The sequence below is a fragment of the Cyanistes caeruleus genome, chromosome 9 (genome assembly GCF_971803275.1).
Source record: "Cyanistes caeruleus chromosome 9, bCyaCae1.hap1.1, whole genome shotgun sequence".
NCBI classification, from domain to species: domain Eukaryota; kingdom Metazoa; phylum Chordata; class Aves; order Passeriformes; family Paridae; genus Cyanistes; species Cyanistes caeruleus.
In genome coordinates this window covers 34,064,764-34,084,122 of record NC_141709.1, presented here as the reverse complement: position 1 = coordinate 34,084,122, position 19,359 = coordinate 34,064,764, and the positions used below count along the sequence as shown (strand labels likewise).

The following is a 19,359-nucleotide window of genomic DNA, read 5'->3' as shown; positions in this document are numbered from 1 at the left end:
GCATCCCGCTCGGGGCACTCCCAGCACTCCATCCCGCGGAGAGAGGAGCGCACTGGGGACCCGACTGCGACACCGGCCCTGGGGCATCTCCTGCAGCTCCTCCTGCTCCGCAGGGATGCTCCGGGCACGGCTCATTAACAGAGCGCTCATTAACACGCCGAAAGTCGGGGATTCCTTTGATTCAGAATTCCTGCAGGCTGCTGTCCCGGGAGCACCAAGGGCTCGGCAGGAGCTGAAAAAGGAGTTTTAGCCCTGCTTGCTGCCCTCCCCTCCCCGGGCTCAGGGGGATGGATGCCAGGCAGCGCCCGCAGCCCAGCTCAGCAGAAGGAATCACTCCCGGGACGTGAGAAGGAGCAGCTGCCGAGCTCAGGGCCAGGGTTTGGAGCAGAATCACCCAGATTTTGGTTGTAGCAATAGCAGCAAGGGAAACAGGATCCCTGTTCTTCAGGACAAAACTCCCTTTTTGTTTTGGCCCAGCAGCAAATAACTGGGACCCATAGAATGCCATAAAACCATAGGATGGTGTGGGTTGGGAAGGACTTTAAAGAACAAGCTGATCTTTCAGGTCCCGTCCTATCCAAACCACTCCATAAATCACAATTAATCTCCTTTCATGTGCGGAGCCCGTGGAGATGATGCAATGAAAACTGCCCAGCTGCAGCTCCAGGGCTCACTGCAGGATGGCTTCATCCTCCTCCTCCTCCCAAACCACAAAATGAATCTTTCCTTGCCACGACCTCCTGGTTTTAGGTCAGGCTGCTCTTGCTGCCCCCTCTGCCCCGTCCCAGCACATCCTGGCTGATTCCAGAGCAGCTCTGGCAGGAGCAGCGCAGCTCCCGGCCGGCCCCAGCTCCCCTGGGCAAAGCCATTTCCAGGCCATTAATGCTGAGCCTCAGCCCCCGGAGCAGGGGAGACCTGAGACCTGGGGATAATCCGGGTTTTGTTTGTGGCTTTTCATAAACAGTCTGGGTTGGATTGGGAGTGACCTCAGAGCCCACCCATCCCAGCCCAGCCATGGCAGGGACAGCTCCCACTGTCCCAGGCTGCTCCAAACCCATCCAGCCTGGCCCTTGGGCACTGCCAGGGATCCAGGGACAGCCCCAGCTCCTGGGTGTCACCAGGGGCCACTCGGGCAGCTCGCCCGGGTCCCTGAGGTGCCAAAACAGAGCTGGCAGCGGTGGGATTCGAACCCACGCCCCCGCAGGGACTGGAGCCTTAATCCAGCGCCTTAGACCGCTCGGCCACACTACCCCGGCCCGGGAATCCTGGGATCGGGATCGGAGCCCGGGATCGGGATCGGGAATGGGATCGGGAATGGGATCGGGATCGGGGATCGGAGCCCGGGATCGGGATCGGAGCCCGGGAATGGGATCGGGATCGGGAATGGGGATCGGAGCCCGGGATCGGGATCGGAGCCCGGGATCGGGATCGGAGCCCGGGAATGGGATCGGGATCGGGAATGGGATCGGGAATGGGGATCGGAGCCCGGGATCGGGATCGGAGCCCGGGATCCGCACCCTGGGCACGGCCTTGTCCTGGTGCAGATCCTCCGGATCCTCCTGCGCTGCCCGGGAGCTCCCGGGGGAGGAGAGAGAGGAGCCCTGGCTGCAGCATTCCCAGAGCCCTTCCAGGGTGGAATTCCTGCTCTGCCACCTCCTCTCCTTCCCTTGGCAGCCTGGATTCAGTCCAGGATCCACCAGCTCCACCCGATCCTTCCCCGCCTCCCCGCTCATCGCTGTGGCTCTTTCCTCACCAGCTGAGGGAGCCCCTGCATGCTGCTGGGAACGGAGCCAGAATCCCGCTGGATTTGTGCCTTCCCTCCCGAGCCTGTGTCCCGGTGACCCACAGGGACCGGGGGCTCAGGGGGCTGTGTGGCCCACACAGATCCCAAAAGGCCGCTTTGGGATCAGGGAAGGTGCCAAAATCCGCAGGAAACCTCCTGCCAAGCGCTGGGAGCCAGACCCAGGGAAGTTCGGGAGTTACATAAATATTTTTCCTCCCTGGTTAAACACAGCCACTTTCTCCTTCCTCGGCACGGCGATAAAAGCACATTTCAATAAACAGGGCTTCAAAGGGATGTTTGCGTTTGGCTCCTCTTCCAGCCTTTTTCATTCACTGGAACAGCTCCTGGCTGCAGGAGAGACCCCCCGGCTCCCTCTGGAAACTTTTTCCAACTCCTGCCATTCCCAGACACGTTGTGATGTAAATGATAAAACAGCCATTGATAAAAAAGGAGGCGTCAGAATTCCTTGCTCCATGGGGTTTTTGATCCAGTCCTTGGAGTCTCTGGCCCAGATCCCAGGATGGATCCCTGTCAGGGTGATGAAATTCCAGCAGGAAATTGGTCATTTGAGGATAATAATTGGATTTTCATGAAGAGGACACTCACAAACTGCTGCAGATTTCTGAAAGTTGATTTCTTTCCAGCCAGCAGCTGCCAAATCACCCCCAAACAAATTCCAGCTCCGTGGAAGTTTTATGGCTCCATCTGGGCTCCCGTGGTCCTGGGGACCCTGATCTGCTGCAGGAGAGCTGGGGAAATGCAGGACCTGAGGAAATTTTCACCTCATTGTGTGGCAGGGGTTGGGAAAGCTTCCCAACAAACATCCTGCAGGGCTGGGGAGGTTTGGAATGAAACCCCAAACCACTTTAATAAATCCAATGGGATTATTTCAATTAAAAAGAAGTGATTACAGCAGCCCTTATTTTCTCATTAGGGCGTTTAAGCAGCCCCTATTAAAAGATTAGAAGATACTGAGCCTTTGTAGGGCTCTCAAAAACACTGCTTGGAATATCCCTGATTAAAATTGTTGTGGTTTAAATACTTCTGCCTAAAGATTACATTAATAAAATTGGACATCCCAGTCCAGATTTGGGACAGCAGCTATGAGAAGTCAAGGCCTCCCCCGGGATCACCCATGGCCATGGAAAACCCACCTGGGTTTGTAGAAAATGTTTTTATTCCCCTAAAACAGAAGAAAAATCCCTTCAATATTCCCTGACCTGCTCATTCTTGTGTTCTCCAGCAGCCCAGGCCAGGAGCTGCCAAGAGCAAATAATTCCCATTTCCATAGATCAGGAGATGAATCATGGCTGGTATTTTTAGCAGGTCATTAAGGGCTGGCAGGGATATTTGCAAACCGACTTGTGAGGGTTTGGATTGGTGTGAGCACAACCTTGGAGAGAAAACATCAACTGGGAGTCACAACAGAGGGGATGGCAGGACTGGGAGTTGCATCTCCAGGTCTGAGAATGCCAGGGAGGGATGGGGTCTGTGGGAGCCTGGGCAGCACTCCACTGAAATGTGGGAGTACAGAAGATGGGATAAGGATTTGTCCCCAGCCCATGGATATTTACACACCCTGGGGAGGGATGCTGCAGGCACTGGGAACAGCTGGGCACCGTGGGATAATGGAAAGGGATTTCTCCTGCTGTTTGTGAGCAGAGAAGTTCCTTGGCAGTTCAGAGGAGCATCTGGGCACCTCAGAGGAGTCATGCAATGGGTTGGGAGGGACCTGAAATCCCATCCAGAACAACCCAGCCATGGCAGGGACAGCTCCCACTGTCCCAGGCTGCTCCAAACCCATGCAGCCTGGCCTTGGGCACTGCCAGGGATCCAGGGACAGCCACAGCTGCTCTGGGAATTCTATCCCAGGGCCTCCCACCCTGCCAGGGACGATGGATTCCTTCCCAGTCTCCCATCTCAGTCTCTCCTCTTTAGTTCCAGACCATTCCCTCTTGTCCCATCTCCTTTTCCCCTGTAGAATTCTCTCTCCTGGCACAGGGGAGGAGCTGCTCACCCATCAGTGGGACAGAGACTCCCAGAATGAACATTTAATGAAGAAAAAATACTCCATGAATATTAATATTCATATTGAATGGAGAATGAATATTCTCTTGTCTGTGCTACTGGGGGTACGACAGGCACCGTTCAGGGAGAAATGCAGGGAATAAACCCAGCTGGAAGGATCCCAGGGATCCAAGGGAGCCTCTGGCCAGCAGGAGGGCAGCTCTCACCTCCCAACCACCCCGGGCAGCCCAGCTCTGGCACGGCCCAGGCTGCCAGGGCTGCACATTCCTTCCCAAATGTGGAGGTGCTGCTTGGGAACGGGGTACCAGCGGGATCCTCAGCTGTGCTGCTGGCCTTTCCCTGGAGAACCCAATGAGCCCAAAGCATCAGCAGCACTTGTGTGGGGCAGCCCCTCCACTGGGACAGCCCCTCCATCTCAGCAGAGCCAGGGGCCAAAGGGGAGCTCTGGGATCCTCTTTGCACACAGTCCCTCCTCACCTTTGGAAGAGTTTTGTGCTTCTCATTTGTGATTTGATGGTGGAGCTGCTCCTGCTGTTGCTGTCCTGAGCCATCGTTAGGCAGCACAGCCCTTCTGTCCTCCATCATCATCCTCATCATCATCCATCATTACCCATCATTATCAGTTACAGACCATCATCATCCTCTGCCCATCATCATTATCCATCATCATCATCATCATCCATCATCATCCATCATTATCCGTGATCCATCATTATCCATCATCATCCATCGCTGTCCCTCACCCCTCCAGCCAGAGCCACCTGCTCCTGCAGTGCCAGCACGGGGAGGTGTCTCTGCCTGGGCCAGGGCCACCCTGGCAGCAGGAAGGTGGCCCTGGATCTGGGCTCTCCTCGGGAGCTGCTGTTGCTGGAGGGAAAAACCATCAGGAAAACGGGAACAGGCCCAGGCCGCTCCCAGGGATCCTCACCTTGGAGGGAAGCAGTGGATCACAGGGGACAGGAAAGGCCTGCCTGGCTGCCCAGCCCCAGCTTTCAGCAGCTCCAGGGCACAGCTGGAAAAGGATCCTCACTCCCAGCCCGGGCTGGGCTCTGGCAGCAGCCCTGGAAGGGGAAATCCGGCTCCAGCTCCATCAGCTCCCACAGCACCTGTCAAATGAAGGGCTCTGCCTGCAGCCTCAAAGGCACAAAGGCTCTGCAGCAGCCAGGGAAGGGAGCTCAGGAGGGAGCTGGGATCGCACAAGAGGCACTTAATGTCTTCTCTGAGGGGGAAATTTGGGGCCACAGAGGAACACGGTGATAAAACTCAGGTGCCTGAAGCCCTGAGAGGACACAGCTGGTGCTTCCTTATCTGCCACAAACAGAATTCCTTGCCAGGGTAACAGAGCTCATTCCTCAGCAGGGAATGAACCAGCCCCCTGCAGAAAATCAGGGAATGGTGGGATCAGCTCTTGGCCCTCCCCACATTCCCCTCAGAGCCCAGCACTTTTGGTTGGAATTTCTTTGAGGAATGGATTGAATATGGAGTAAATTGAGTTGAACCTTTGCTGTAAATGCAGGCATTTGTTTCTTGGAGTCTCAGGGGAGCTTCCATTGATTATCCCGAGCCCAGTGGCCAGGCTGGAAAGGAATTTGTTTCCGAGGGAAAAGGAGCAAGTCACAGACAGATGCAAGGTGGGTTTCTGATACAACAGGAGAAAGGAACTGAATTCAGGATTTGGGATCAGAAGTGAGCCGAGTTTGGCCAGCTGGAAAATGTCTCTGAACATTTCAGGCCCCCTGGGCAGGCTGGGCCAGGGCCAGGCTGTTCCTGTGGGATGGCAGTGCCCAGCCTGGGCTCAATCCACTGCTGCTCACGATCCTCCCACCCCAAAGCCAGCCCAGCTGCTCCTGCCAGCTCCCCTCCAGCCCAGCCCAGAGCCTGGGGCAGAAACTCCTCTTCCAGATTCCTCTTTTCTCCTGAGCAGCGCTGAGGCGCAGCTGAGCCCCACAAATGCCCTCTGGTCCTTCACCTTCTGCTTTGCTCCACCGGGGGCTGGAGGGGGAAGGAGGGCTCTGCTGGCACCAGCATGGGGGGAAGGAGAGGGCCTGGAACTCCTGGCAAGATCTCCCAGAGAATCCACGCTGGATGCAGGCAGCACTTCTGGGAATGCAGAGCTGTGGCTGCTGGCAAAGGCACGGCTCCAGCTGAAGCTCCTGGGCATTGCTGCCTCTGCCTCACGTGAGATTTGGTGTCAGGAACCAAAGTGAGTCCAGAAGAAACCTTTGGAAAAGGCAACAGCATGGACAAACACCTGGAAATGGAGGAGAGCAGCACAGTTGTCCAAGTTCAGACATTTCTGGGAGGAAGGCAGGGAGCAGAGCCCGGGGGAGCTGGGGCTGCCCCTGGATCCCTGGCAGTGCCCAAGGCCAGGCTGGACACTGGGGCTGGAGCAGCCTGGGACAGTGGGAGCTGTCCCTGCCATGGCAGGGCTGGGATGGCTGGGATTTAAGGTCCCTGGCTATTCCTGTCAGGGAAGGGAAGGGAGGAAGGACGAGGGGAGCTCTCCCCCAGCACAGAGCTCCCAGGGCAGGACACGCCCCGAGGGAAACACACACTGAACCCAGGGAGAGCACAGCACATCCCAAAAGCAACCACAGAAACCCAAGGTCAACGAGCCAAATATCTGGGAACAAGCAGGAGCAGCTCCATGTGACATCCTGGGGCACTTCCCTCTTCAGCCAGGTGTTTGTTGTGCAATCTCGAATGGCGGCGTCCCGAGATTTTGAATACAAACTTCCCATTTCCTGGTCCAAGATGCTGCAGAAATGAGTTGGGAGCTCTTTGCTTGCATGAAATCCCTCCCCAAAAGCAGCCCAGGGCTTTGACACGGAGCCTGGGAACAGAGCACACGGCTTGTGGCTGGAATGGCTCTGTTTCTGCTCTTCCCTGCGTGTCCAAGAGAGAGAATTCCTTTTACGTTCATCTGTCCTCATGGAAGCCTGGAAGAGAAGAAGAGAGAAATGAATATAAATGATTAATATCATCTAAATATAATTCCTTCATCCTCAGAGCCTCTGTGACACACTCCCTTGGGGAATATTCCCAACTGAAATGGAATTCTGCTCCGCTCCTCACACATCTCCCGTTGCTCTTGTGAAACACACGAGGCATTCAAAGTCAGCAGGAACAACCTTGGTGTCCTGGGGAGAACCCAACAGGCAGCTTGGAAATGCAGGCAGACAGGGAAATCCTGGGAAAACCCAGCCTAAGGGTTCAGCTTTCCTTCCCAAGCCCTGCAGCTGCTCTGGATCAAGATCCATCAGGGTGGGATGTGTGTGAAAATGGGGTTTGCAAGAGAAGGAAAAGGAATTTTCAGTGGTGCTTAAAGGGTTAGAAATGATGGCTGAAAACGGGGGAGGAAACACCTTCCAGTTCCTGCCCTGCTCAGCATTCCAGGAGCCAGCTGCTGGAACACTGTGGGACAGGCTGGCATTGTTGGGCTGTGTGTGCAGGGCCAGCAGCTGGACTGGATGATCCCTGTGGGTGCCTCCAGCTCTGGATATTTCATGATTCTGTCAGGCTGCCAGGGTGGGAGCCACAGCTCCTACTCCATTTCCCAACATCCTTTAGCAAGACAGGAGAGAGTCAATATTTCCCTACTGATTAGATGATAAAAGGGAGAAGATAAAAGGGAAGAGTAAAAATTGCATTTGTCAGTCAGCTACTGCACACAGCAGCAGATAAAATAATTACAGAGCACTTCTGGGGCTCAGGCTCGTTCCAGTGATTCATGGGGATGCTGGGAAGCTGTGCTGGGACTGAAGGGCATCTGGAGTTTGTGCCTTGGAGTCCACTCAATCCATCACCGGCTGGGCTGAGAGCTGGGATTCCCAGCCCTGCTCGGCCCTGCAGCAGCAGCACCCCCACATTCCCGTGCCCATGGCCAGTGGGACAGCGAGGGCACTGCCAAAGCTCCCAAAGTGGCCCCGGGCTGGGAACTGGGAGCTGGGCACTCCTGCATGCCCAGGGCCTCTCCCGGTGACACCGAGGAGCGCGGGGACAGAACTTTCCTGTAAATGAAAGCCGCGGTTTCTAAGAACTCTTCTGACTAATGTGGCTCAGCCTTGGCTGGAGAACACAAACCCTTCAACAAACACAGTGAGAAATGCCAGAGAAAGCTCAAATCCAGGGAATGTGAGGCTGGGAGGGAGCAGGCTGACCCCAGCACTCAGAACGCTGGGGCCAGGAGCCAGGCTCTGCCTCGGGCTTAGCTGGGCTGGATTCAAGGCTTAGTGCTGCTCCTGTTTCCCAGAGACAAAGGTATCCTGAGCCAGCACGAGGGATCTGGGCCTCAACATGGAACAGGAATTCCCCTGAATCTGAATCCAATCTGCAACATCCAATCCATGGAAAACCACACCCTTTGGGCTTCAGGAAGTTGGGAGATACAACCCAGATCTGGGAGCAGCCCAGAGCAGGGGCAGAGGGGTGAGTCCAGGAAAGTCATGAACCAGGAGATATTGGAAGATCCCTAAGGAATCTCTCCAGCTCAGAGGGATGGAATCAGGGAATGTTCCAAGCTGGATCCCACAGGGATCATCCAGTCCAAGCTCTGGCCCTGCACAGACACCCCAAGGATGCCCCCCTGTGCCTGAGCATTGTCCAAGCAGTGGCTGGGCTCTGGCAGCTCTGGGAATGTGAGATAAACTCGGGATAATCAGGCTCTGAGCAGCTGCCTTCTCCCACAGACTCCCTAAAAAGAGACCAGGAGCTGGCAGGTCCCAGCCCAGAGCCAGCCTCAGGCTGATATTCCATGTCAAGAAAATCCTGGAACAACTCATTGAGAGTTTCCCTCTGGCAGAGTTCTCGGTGCTTTCCCCAAACGAATGGGATAAGGGAACTGCAGGGCAGCAGGAGGCTGAGGAAGCCCAGCAGCTTTTCCTATCTTGGGAGACCTTCCTGTGACACAAACCAGACCCTGCTGCTCCCCCAGACCAAGCAGCAGCTCCAGGGCACAGCAGGGGCCGGGCTGCTGGAAAATCATCTGGGTCTGAGAGAATTGCCATGGGTGGGCTCTATGAGCTGAGCTGGTGGAACCAGGAGCCCACCCTCGGGAGGGACAAGGGAAAAAGGGGGAATGGCTCCCACTGCCCAAGGGCAGGGCTGGATGGGATCTTGGGATGGCAGGAATTGTTCCCTGGCAGGGTGGGCAGGCCCTGGGATAGAATTCCCAGAGCAGCTGGGGCTGTCCCTGGATCCCTGGCAGTGCCCAAGGCCAGGCTGGATGGGTTTGGAGCAGCCTGGGACAGTGGGAGCTGTCCCTGCCATGGCTGGGCTGGGAATGGGAGGATTTGAGGTCCCTCCCAACCCAAACCAGTCTGGGGTTCTGTGGAATGAGGAGGTTTGGGTGGGAACACCCCCACTCTGGTTCTGTCAGGATTTAATCCCTCGCTGCAATGAAGGTTATTGTGCCTGTGGCCAACACAGAATTGTCCTTCCTGTCTCCATCTCCCCCCTCTCCCCTCAGCTCCATCCCCCCCTCTCCCCTCAGCTCCATCTCCCCCCTCTCCCCTCAGCTCCATCTCCCCCCTCTCCCCTCAGCTCCATCTCCCCCCTCTCCCCTCAGCTCCATCCCCCCCCTCTCCCCTCAGCTCCAGCCCTCCTGCCTTCCCCACAGGGAAATTCCAACAGCTCCAGGGTCACTCCATCCCATGATTTTGAACACAAGGAGCATGTGCACATGGGAATATATGCAAGGAAAGGAAAAGAGTGTTTTAATTAAAATGATTCCAATCATTCCCACAGCACATGATTTTTTCAAATGACAAAGATTCATCTTTAGAAAGTTGTTATTTGCCAGGTGTTGGATTTCACTTCATTTTCAATGCTTCATAAAGAATCAAGAGAAGAAAAAGCTCTTCTGCAAATTTCCAACTTAATTAAAATAAATCTGGGCTCAATCAAGTTTCTGAGCTGATGGGTGAGAAGAGAATGACCTGAGAGCAGCAGGACGAACCAGCCCTTGTGCCCCAAACCTGCAGCAGCAGGAGAAACACTGAGCTCTGCTGGCAAAGCAAAGGCAAAGCAAGAGAGGTTTGGTTTTCCGTGTCCTTGTCCACAGCCATGTCCAGTTCCAAGTTCCTTTTTGATCCCCAAGGTTTATTTAAACTGCAGGAAGGAAAGAGAGGGATCATTGGGCTCTGCCCCTCTATCAGCCACACATTTTTATTTTCCTTCCCATAAATAAAAGTCACATTTTAGCATTAGATTTTGTTTTCGTGCTGACAAAGAGAAATATGTGGAGTTACTGATGATAATTTTCCCTCTCATAAGAAAAGCCCAACATTCCCCCCAATAAAAAACAACCACACACAAAAAGAGAAAATACAGGAACAAACCTTTCCTACCCTCTCTGAAATTCCTCCCTGACAAACCTGAAACTCACCCTGAGCCCTGAGTGAGTCTCCCTCAGCCTGACCTGAGCAGGGAAATTCCCATCACTGCAACCCCTGGGACATCCCAGCTGCTCCTGAATCCATGGGAACTGTGCCTGGGACATCCCAACTGCTCCTGAATCCATGGGAACTGTGCCTGGGACATCCCAACTGCTCCTGAATCCATGGGGAACTGTGCCTGGGACATCCCAACTGCTCCTGGATCCATGGGGAACTGTGCCTGGGACATCCCGGCTCCTCCTGGATCCATAGGAACTGTGCCTGGGACATCCCAACTGCTCCTGAATCCATGGGAACTGTGCCTGGGACATCCCAACTGCTCCTCAATCCATGGGAACTGTGCCTGGGACATCCCAACTGCTCCTCAATCCATGGGGAACTGTGCCTGGGACATCCCAACTGCTCCTCAATCCATGGGAACTGTGCCTGGGACATCCCAACTGCTCCTCAATCCATGGGAACTGTGCCTGGGACATCCCAACTGCTCCTGAATCCATGGGGACAGTGCCTGGGACATCCCAAGTGCTCCTGAATCCATGGGAACTGTGCCTGGGACATCCCAACTGCTCCTGAATCCATGGGGAACTGCCCAGGGTCCATCTGGGAGGAGCTGAAGGCTCATCCCATGGGAAAGGTTGACTGGGGATTATTTTTGGAGAGGAACTCCTCACTCACCGCAGCCTCCAGGGCCTGCTTTAGGTCTTCAATCAAAGCCTCCTCATCCTCCAGCCCCACCGAGAGGCGGATCAAGGTGTCAGTGATTCCCAGCCTTTTCTTGAGATCAGGATCCATCGTGCCATGGCTCATGGTGGCCCTGCAGGGATAAAAACCATCATTGATCTCAAGAATTTGGGAGTTTTATTGGCAGAAGCAGCCAGGCTGGTTCCCTGCCAGCACCCCTGCAATGGCAGCAGGATCTGACACCTCCTCTGTGCCACTCGTGGGACCCCACAGGTGCAAAGAGCTCCTGGCAGCACTTCCTGGGAATGATGGGAATGCTCACAAGGCAGGGAACTGCATCTCCAAGGCACAAATGATTAATAAGAAGTGGATACATAAACATCTGGACCTGAGAAAGGAGAAAATCCTATTCCTCTTCCTTGCAGAGCTGTTTTTTATTCTACAGAAGCACTGTAAGCTCTGCACGTGGGGGATGTGCAAGCTGCAGTATCAAATCTCCTGGTTTCCCCTCTGATTTCTCAGATCCCTCCTCAAGCTGTCCCAGTGACTCTGGAGGATTTATTCTCTCCAGCTACAGAGGACAGAGCAAGAAGGCATTTCCCCAAGTGCTCAGTCACTGGCACCAGCTCCTTTCAGCTGCTGCAGTGGTTCAGGATTTGCTGTTACCCTGAAATCGGTAAGTGAAATGATTTGGCATTTCTATACACTCACTCATTTCCATGCACCTTTTCAAAAAGCAAATTGGCTTTGAGGAAGATCATGCAATCCCATGAGAATCCTGTCTTGAGCAGTTCAAAAGGCACCCAGGAGGCCCTGCCAGGGAGCCAGAGGCAGCTGGGTGCACACAGTGACCGTGCCCTCTGTGGGAGCAGAGAGCAGGGCATTCCTCAATCCCAGCTGCTCCTGATCCCAGCACTCATCAGCTCCTGGGATTGTCTTCATGGACACCGAGTGTGCTCAGCCCTGCGGGCACAATTCCTCTGTCTCTGCACCCCCACACAATTCCCTCCCTCTGGAACCCCCCCTGGCTTTGTGCTGCACAACAGCCCCGACTTTCACTGCAGCCAAAACAGCTTTGGGGGCTGGAAAACCGTGGGGATGTTGTGGTGCTCTGCAGCTCTTTGAGGCTCTGAGGATGGAAGGATGAACTCACGGATGCTCTGCCAGGCTCTCGTAGCCACCCAGGCTAAAAGCCAGGGTAAACACCTGTGGGAGAAAGGGAAGGAGCTCATGGATTCACTGAAAGAGAGCTGATGGAATCAGGGAATATCCTGAGGTGCCCACAGGGATCACTGATCCAGCCCCTGGCCCTGCACAGACACCCCAACAATCCCACCCTGAGCATCCCTGGCAGCGCTGTCCAAACCCTCCTGGAGCTCCGGCAGCCCCGGGGCTGGGACCTCTTCAAGGACTTTGAGGAAAAAGGAAAGTTGAGGGACTCCTTTTCCCCAAGCTTTTCTATAATATCTTTTATAGTCTAAAGTGTAATAGGTGTAATTAGGGAATAAAGTTCACATCTGGCAGGTAAGAGCTAAGACTGAAAACAGACTCATCCTGCCCCTGGGTCCCTGGGAGTGTTCTTGGGTGGACCCAAGCAGGCACTCGCAGAGCCAGGGGCTCCCTCTCTGCCCCACGACTCAGGGCTTTCCTCAGTGGCTCTCCCTCCCTCCCGAGGGCACTTTGCAACAGCCCAGCAGAGCTGCCCAGGCTGCAGAAAGCCCTTTGTCAGCAGCAGCTCCTGGGCTCAGCTGGCCACCCTCACCCTGGGAGCAAACAAACACTTCCAAGGGGCTGAGGTGTCCCTTTGTTCCCTCTCATTAACCCCCATGGACAAATTATCCGTGGTTTGAGAGGGGCACACACACAGCACTTGGCAGGAAAAGCCACTTCCAGCCTCCCCTCAGCAGGGCAGGTTCAGCTCCCTCTGAGGTTGATTTTATTCCTTTACCTTCAGGCTCTTGAGGAACGCAATGGCATTTTCTTTTTTCCCTTTGATGTAGAAGCTGACCATGCCAGAAACACCCGTGCACTGCTTCAGCACCACAGGGTACTGGGGGTGGGAAGACAACCCTGGAATGGGGAGAGTTGGGAGAATTCCCAGTGAATTCCAGTCCAGAGCTGAGCACCCAGCCCCAGGAACAGGGCACCACAGCTCCCAAACCCCTGCCCTGGGATGCTCCCAAACCCCTGCCCTGGGGATGCTCCCAGATCCCTGCCCTGGGATGCTCCCAGATCCCTGCCCTGGGGATGCTCCCAGATCCCTGCCCTGGGGATGCTCCCAGATCCCTGCCCTGGGGATGCTCCCAGATCCCTGCCCTGGGGATGCTCCCAGATCCCTGCCCTGGGGATGCTCCCAGATCCCTGCCCTGGGGATGCTCCCAGATCCCTGCCCTGGGGATGCTCCCAGACCCCTGCCCTGGGGATGCTCCCAGACCCCTGCCCTGGGGATGCTCCCAGACCCCTGCCCTGGGGATGCTCCCAGACCCCTGCCCTGGGGATGCTCCCAAACCCCTGCCCTGGGGATGCTCCCAAACCCCTGCCCTGGGGATGCTCCCAGACCCCTGCCCTGGGGATGCTCCCAAACCCCTGCCCTGGGGATGCTCCCAAACCCCTGCCCTGGGGATGCTCCCAAACCCCTGCCCTGGGGATGCTCCCAAACCCCTGCCCTGGGGATGCTCCCAGACCCCTGCCCTGGGGATGCTCCCAGACCCCTGCCCTGGGGATGCTCCCAAACCCCTGCCCTGGGGATGCTCCCAAACCCCTGCCCTGGGGATGCTCCCAAACCCCTGCCCTGGGGATGCTCCCAAACCCCTGCCCTGGGGATGCTCCCAAACCCCTGCCCTGGGGATGCTCCCAAACCCCTGCCCTGGGGATGCTCCCAAACCCCTGCCCTGGGGATGCTCCCAAACCCCTGCCCTGGGGATGCTCCCAAACCCCTGCCCTGGGGATGCTCCCAAACCCCTGCCCACTCACCTGGGTAAATGACCTTCTCCACCTGGGGACGGGATTCCAGGAACTCAGCCACAGCCAGGCCGTTGTGGAAGTGCAGCTTCATCCGGATGTGCAGAGTCTTGAGCCCCCGGTTACACATGGAACAGTCAAAGGGAGAGGGGACAGCTCCCAGGTCTGTGGGAATGGGAACAGAATTCCACAGCAAAGTTGGTGTTTTGCATTCAGCAAAGCCAAACCCACCCTCATCTCCAGCATTCCTGAGCTTAGAACAAGTGGGAAGACACCCAAGGCAATCTCTGTTCCTCATCTCCCACATTGGGGAGCCAATTAATGAGGCAAATTAATGAGCTCAGGCCTCAAGGATTACATTTATTTGGCACAATGACCTTCCCTGCTGAGGGCACAACCCTGGACAGGAATTTATTCCTGACAAGAGGGAGGAAAATTGCTGGAATCAACAGAGAACAGAAAATCCTGCATTAAGCACACCCTGATGGGTGAGTGAGTTTCAAACCCCCCAAACTGCAGCTGGGCACCTCAAGGGTTTCAGGATAGACCTCAGTGCTCCCCTGAAGTGCCTGGGAAGTGCAGACCAATGTCTCTCCTTCCATGGGGGTTTTTCCTTAGTGGAGTTTTTATTGGAGGATTTTTAATTGCACTTTACTCAGTTCTGCCCATTCCAGTCACATTCCCAGGCAGATTTCCCACTTGTGTGCATGCACACCCTCCCCAGCAGGAGCTGTGGGTGTGAACAGGATTCCTGTCAGGAATTCCTTGTCTGGACTTACGGATCTGCAGGTGTTTGAGCCTCTCATAGAGATCATCCCGGTTTACAGACACCAGGCCCATGAGAACATCGCTGTGCCCTACAAATGACAGAGGACAAGAATGGGATCAGCCACTCCAGCTGCTCCAGGGTCCTGACACAAACCCCCAGGGACACCTCCCACCAGCCCAGGCTGCTCCAAGCCCTGCCCAGCCTGGCCTTGGACATTCCAGGCATCCAGGGGCAGCCACAGCTGCTCTGGGCACCTGTGCCAGGGCCTGCCCACCCTCCTGGCCAGGAATTCCTTCCCAATCTCCCATCTAACCCTGCCCTAAGGATGTGCTCAACTCTCAGACTCACCATTGATGTACTTGGTTGCAGAAGACATACAAATATCAGCCCCCAGGGACAAAGGACGCTGAAAGAAAAGGAAAATAACATCTTAACTCAAGTTTGGGTGCACTCAGGTTCATTCCCAGCCATTCAAAGGGCTGGGAGCTTACACAGAAAAATAAGTGTTGGAACAAATACAAAAACCTGAGGATGACAAGAGAACATGTGCTAAAAGCAGCAGCACAGGGAGGCACTCTGAATTCAAGGTAAGCACAGGAAAAAGGGATTTATCAACACATTCTAAAGAGTGAGGGCCATCACTGTTGAAATGGAACAAAGCAGGCAGACTCTAGCCCATATGAAGATCAACAACGCCTGGGAGTTCATTATTCTGAAGCATTTGCAAAACTTAAAAATTCTCTTGGCTTCATGTCTTCTGGTTGTCAATACTGGAAAGTTCTGGCAGTTGTTATAAACAAAAGTTTTAAACTTATATGACAAATATTCACCAGAATTTTGAAGGAAAACGGAAAGTGGATGTCTCAAAGAAAGACTGCACAAAGGTTGCTTGGTTTTTCTTCCACTCAGAACAGCCCATGAAGAGCATCACAGAAGGATTGCTATGGAAAGACCAAAGTGAGGGAACACTTTCTAACTGTTCCTATTTCCTGCAGGAAGAATTGGATCCCACAATTCCTGAAGGACACACACCCCCATCCCTGGTGCACCAGCAGCAGCACCTGGGCTGGAACCAGAGCAGGGCATTTTATAGTGCAGAGGCCAGAACTGCAGTTCTTTGGTGGTGCTTCCCTTGCCAAAAGGGAGCTCCAGCTCCACTGGGACAGGTGACAGTCCTGTCCTTTTTCCACACACCTGGAAATATGGAGACATGAAGCTGTTGTCCACTGCCACCAGCACTCCCTTCTGCTTCCTGTGCGCCACGTCTGCGCAGGCTTGGATGTCAATCACCTTCAGCACGGGGTTGGTGGGGCTCTCGAGCCAAACCAGCTGCACAAACCCAGAAATGGCCAGGTCAGAGCTGCCACTGCTGGGCTGAGTCCCAGGGGCTCTGGGGCCCAGAGGTGCCAGCTCCCCGGGGTTGCTGCGCTGGGGACGGGCAGCGGCCCCGCCACAGCGAGGGGAGGCTCCAGCCGGCTCCTCCGAGCTCAGGGAGGTTTCCCTTCAGCCGGGCTTGAGCCATCCCAGCACATCCCAGCTGGAGAAGGCCTCACACAGCCGGGACAGAGCCTTTTCCCAAAGCCTTTCCCAGCGGAGTTCCCTTCCCCTGGGGCAGGGGATCTCCCACCCAGCGCCACAGAGCAGCTCCGGCTCCGAGCTCGGCCTTCCCCTGCTCTCTCTCCCCTTTTCCCTTCCCCTGCTCTCTCTCCCCTTTTCCCTTTTCCCTGCTCTCTCTCCCCTTTTCCCTTCCCCTGCTCTCTCTCCCCTTTTCCCTTCCCCTGCTCTCTCTCCCCTTTTCCCTTCCCCTGCTCTCTCTCCCCTTTTCCCTTCCCCTGCTCTCTCTCCCCTTTTCCCTTCCCCTGCTCTCTCTCCCCTTTTCCCTTCCCCTGCTCTCTCTCCCCTTTTCCCTTCCCCTGCTCTCTCTCCCCTTTTCCCTTCCCCTGCTCTCTCTCCCCTTTTCCCTTCCCCTGCTCTCTCTCCCCTTTTCCCTTCCCCTGCTCTCTCTCCCCTTTTCCCTTCCCCTGCTCTCTCTTCCCTTTTCCCTTTCCCTGCTCTCTCTCCCCTTTTCCCTGCTCTCTCTCCCTTTTTCCCTTTCCCTGCTCTCTCTCCCCTTTTCCCTTTTCCCTGCTCTCTCTCCCCTTTTCCCTGCTCTCTCTCTCCAGGGTTTTTGCCCTTCTTAGGATGTTTTCCATGAGGCAGCACAGTGGGATATGGTGGGTCCAGCTGTGCCCCGAGCTGCCCCCCTCAGCTTGACACAGCCCCAAACTCAACAGGAGCAAGGATAAAACAATTTATCATCCCTTTAAAACCCATTTCCCTCTCCCTTACCTTGGTGTCTGGTGTAATTGCAGCTTCCAGCTCTTTTAGGTCTGTGCAGTCAACATAATCCACTTTCAAATTATACTCCTCTTTTATTTTCTCAAATAATTCTCTTGTGCCTAAACAAATAACCCAAAAATGACAAAATGAAACAACTCCCCTTAACTTTCATTCCCTGCTCTCCAGCCTCTTGCATCATGCAGTCAGGAGGGCACAGCTTTATGCTGCACACCAAAAATGGCACATTTTTATTTTCTTTATTTACAAAGTTGAAAGATTGTTGTGGATTTAATGATATGAATTAGTAACAAGGTGAATATGGGATCAGAGTGATTTAGGAAGTACTTGAAATCAATGTGGGGTTTATGATCAGGAAGTTAAACAGAGATGAAGAATCAAGGGGAAGACTTCAGCTACTGCTTCCCATCCTTCCATTAAAAATGATTCCTTCCTGTCTTTGAAGCCTTTCCCTGGAAGATTAAAAGCTTCCAGCAGCAACAGCTGATCAGTGGATGTGCAGCACTCACATTTTCCTCACACAGGAAAATATTGCCTGGATTAAAAAGGAATTGATTGGGTCCTTTTGCCAAGGTTATCCCCAGGGACTCAGTTCTCCATCTGAGCATGAAGGGATGGAACACAGAGGTGGACTCTGTGAGCTGAAGAAAACACCTGAGGGATGTTTGGTCTTTTGTGAGAAACCCTTTCCTTATAACAAACAAACCAGGGGAGAAACAATGAAATTCACCCCTGCAGAAAAAAGCCCAGGCTGAAGCTTTAATGAGCAGGGAAAGGTCCCTGGGAATCAGAGTGAGCTCACCCTGCTGCAGGACTCTGCCAGAGCTGGCTGCACTCTGCCACTGGGGAGGTGAGTGGAAGGGGCATTGATAGAAACAGGCTTCAAAGAACAGTGAGGTCCTACATGGGAATTCAGAGCTCCTGAGAGCCACAGACGGGTTTGATCCCTTGCACAATGAAGGCTGAAGCCACAGGGTGCTGTACCCACCTTCATAGACCTCATCCATGCTGACAATTTTGTCCCCTGTCTTCAGCAGGTGACAGATGTTCAGAATTGCTCCCATACCAGAAGAAAAAGCCAAACCTGAGGAGAAAGGAGTCAGTGGCAGATGGGCCATGTTTGATGTGACACAACAAGTCAGACTTGCCTTGGCCTTCCTCACTTTGCCTCTGAAAAGAACCTGTTCTGTCACTGTCTCACTGGGAACGTGGAGCCAGTGAAAGCAGGAGCTTGATGTGCACAGCACAGAACCAGCACAGACACTGGGACAGACTGGAATGGGCTGGGAACGGGGGCTGCCTGCTCCCACTGCCTCCAGTGCTGCTGCACAAGGATGGATCCAGCTCAGCTCAGGCATCAGCCACTGTGAGGAAGCAGGAGACAAACCCAGAGATGGAGCTGGACTCTCCTGAACGAGAAGTTCAGGGCTCTTCCCCACCTTGGAGCTGCTCCTGCCCACAACCAACAGCCAGAGCCGTGGTCACGGAATCATGGAATGGTTTGGGATGGAGGGACCCCAAAGCCCACCCAGTGCCACCCTGTGCCATGGGCAGGGACAGCTCCCACTGTCCCAGGCTGCTCCAAGCCCTGTCCCACCCATGAGGTGCTCACAGTAATTGGCTCCATCGAGGGCGGCTGCAACTGTTTCCAGGACGTGACGGTTCGGATTCCCAAACCGGGTGTATTCATAACCCTGCGGTGGGAACAGGAAACAAACATCAGAGAGAGCACCGGGAAAGCTTGGGATAAACCTCTCCCGACCCCCGGCCGCTGTGGGAGCACAGAACCCCAGCTGGGTCCGGCTGGAAGGGAGCACAGCGGCTCCTCCGCTCCCATCGCTGCTCAGCAGGGCCATCCCCGAGCACAGGGCACGGGATGGGGGGCGGGCGGCTCTGGGATGTCCCCAGTGAGGAGATTCCACCGCCTCCCAGCGGAACGAGATGCTCGCGTTTGTCCGGGAGCTGCCACGTGGGGAAACACCGGCACCGGGAGCTGCCTCCCCTTCCCCGGACCTGCCACCTCACGGAGGCCCGGCCGGGACACGCTGGGGCCGGAGGGGGGCTCGGGGTCCCCGTGGTGGCCGCACTCACCTTGTTCTGCCCGGGTCCCTCCTGCTTGAAGACGGTGGAGAGCGTGATGGGCGGAACCACGGCCCGGGAACTCCACTGCTCGGGCTCCTGCCCGACGTGGATGGCATGGGTGGCGAAGCGCTCGAAGGGTGGAAGGAAGCCGGGGTAGTTCCCACCTGCCATGGTCGCGGCTCTGTGGGACCGGCCCTCAGCCCGGCTGCATTTAGCGACACCGCGGGCTCGGCGGGGCGGGACTTTCGCGCCTCCTCATTGGCTGCGGCGCCGGCGGGGCGGGGTCCCCGCGCCCTCCCATTGGCTGCCGCTGGGGCGGGGCC

At 55.2% G+C, this 19,359-nt stretch overlaps 1 protein-coding gene and 1 non-coding gene across 11 annotated transcripts; both read right to left on the bottom strand.

Moving 5' to 3' along the window:
- Positions 1–1,169: 1,169 nt before the first annotated feature.
- TRNAL-AAG (transfer RNA leucine (anticodon AAG)) lies at positions 1,170–1,251 on the bottom strand. The gene has a single exon. It is a non-coding gene; the product is annotated as a tRNA-Leu (tRNA).
- Positions 1,252–1,632: 381 nt separating this feature from the next.
- Positions 1,633–19,300, bottom strand: LOC147651781 (cystathionine gamma-lyase-like). 10 transcript variants are annotated; one of them, XR_015273641.1, is made up of 14 exons: positions 19,046–19,263; positions 18,567–18,648; positions 17,943–18,038; positions 16,946–17,055; positions 15,812–15,946; positions 14,966–15,023; positions 14,628–14,705; positions 13,861–14,013; positions 12,836–12,957; positions 12,041–12,093; positions 10,882–11,020; positions 9,748–9,919; positions 6,242–6,750; positions 1,633–3,556 (listed from the first exon to the last, which is right to left on the bottom strand). XR_015273641.1 is itself a non-coding variant. In XM_086841484.1 (13 exons), exons 1-13 carry the CDS (start codon positions 19,205–19,207, stop codon positions 3,493–3,495), a joined length of 1,761 nt encoding a protein of 586 aa, XP_086697610.1. In that variant the 5' UTR covers positions 19,208–19,263; the 3' UTR covers positions 1,633–3,492. The 10 variants fall into 10 exon arrangements, 5 of the variants coding, with proteins under 5 accessions (XP_086697610.1, XP_086697611.1, XP_086697612.1 ...); XR_015273643.1 differs by having other exon boundaries at positions 2,080–3,556; positions 9,787–9,919; XR_015273642.1 differs by lacking the exon at positions 1,633–3,556 and adding an exon at positions 3,820–6,062 and having other exon boundaries at positions 6,478–6,750.
- Between the last annotated feature and the right edge of the window lie 59 nt (positions 19,301–19,359).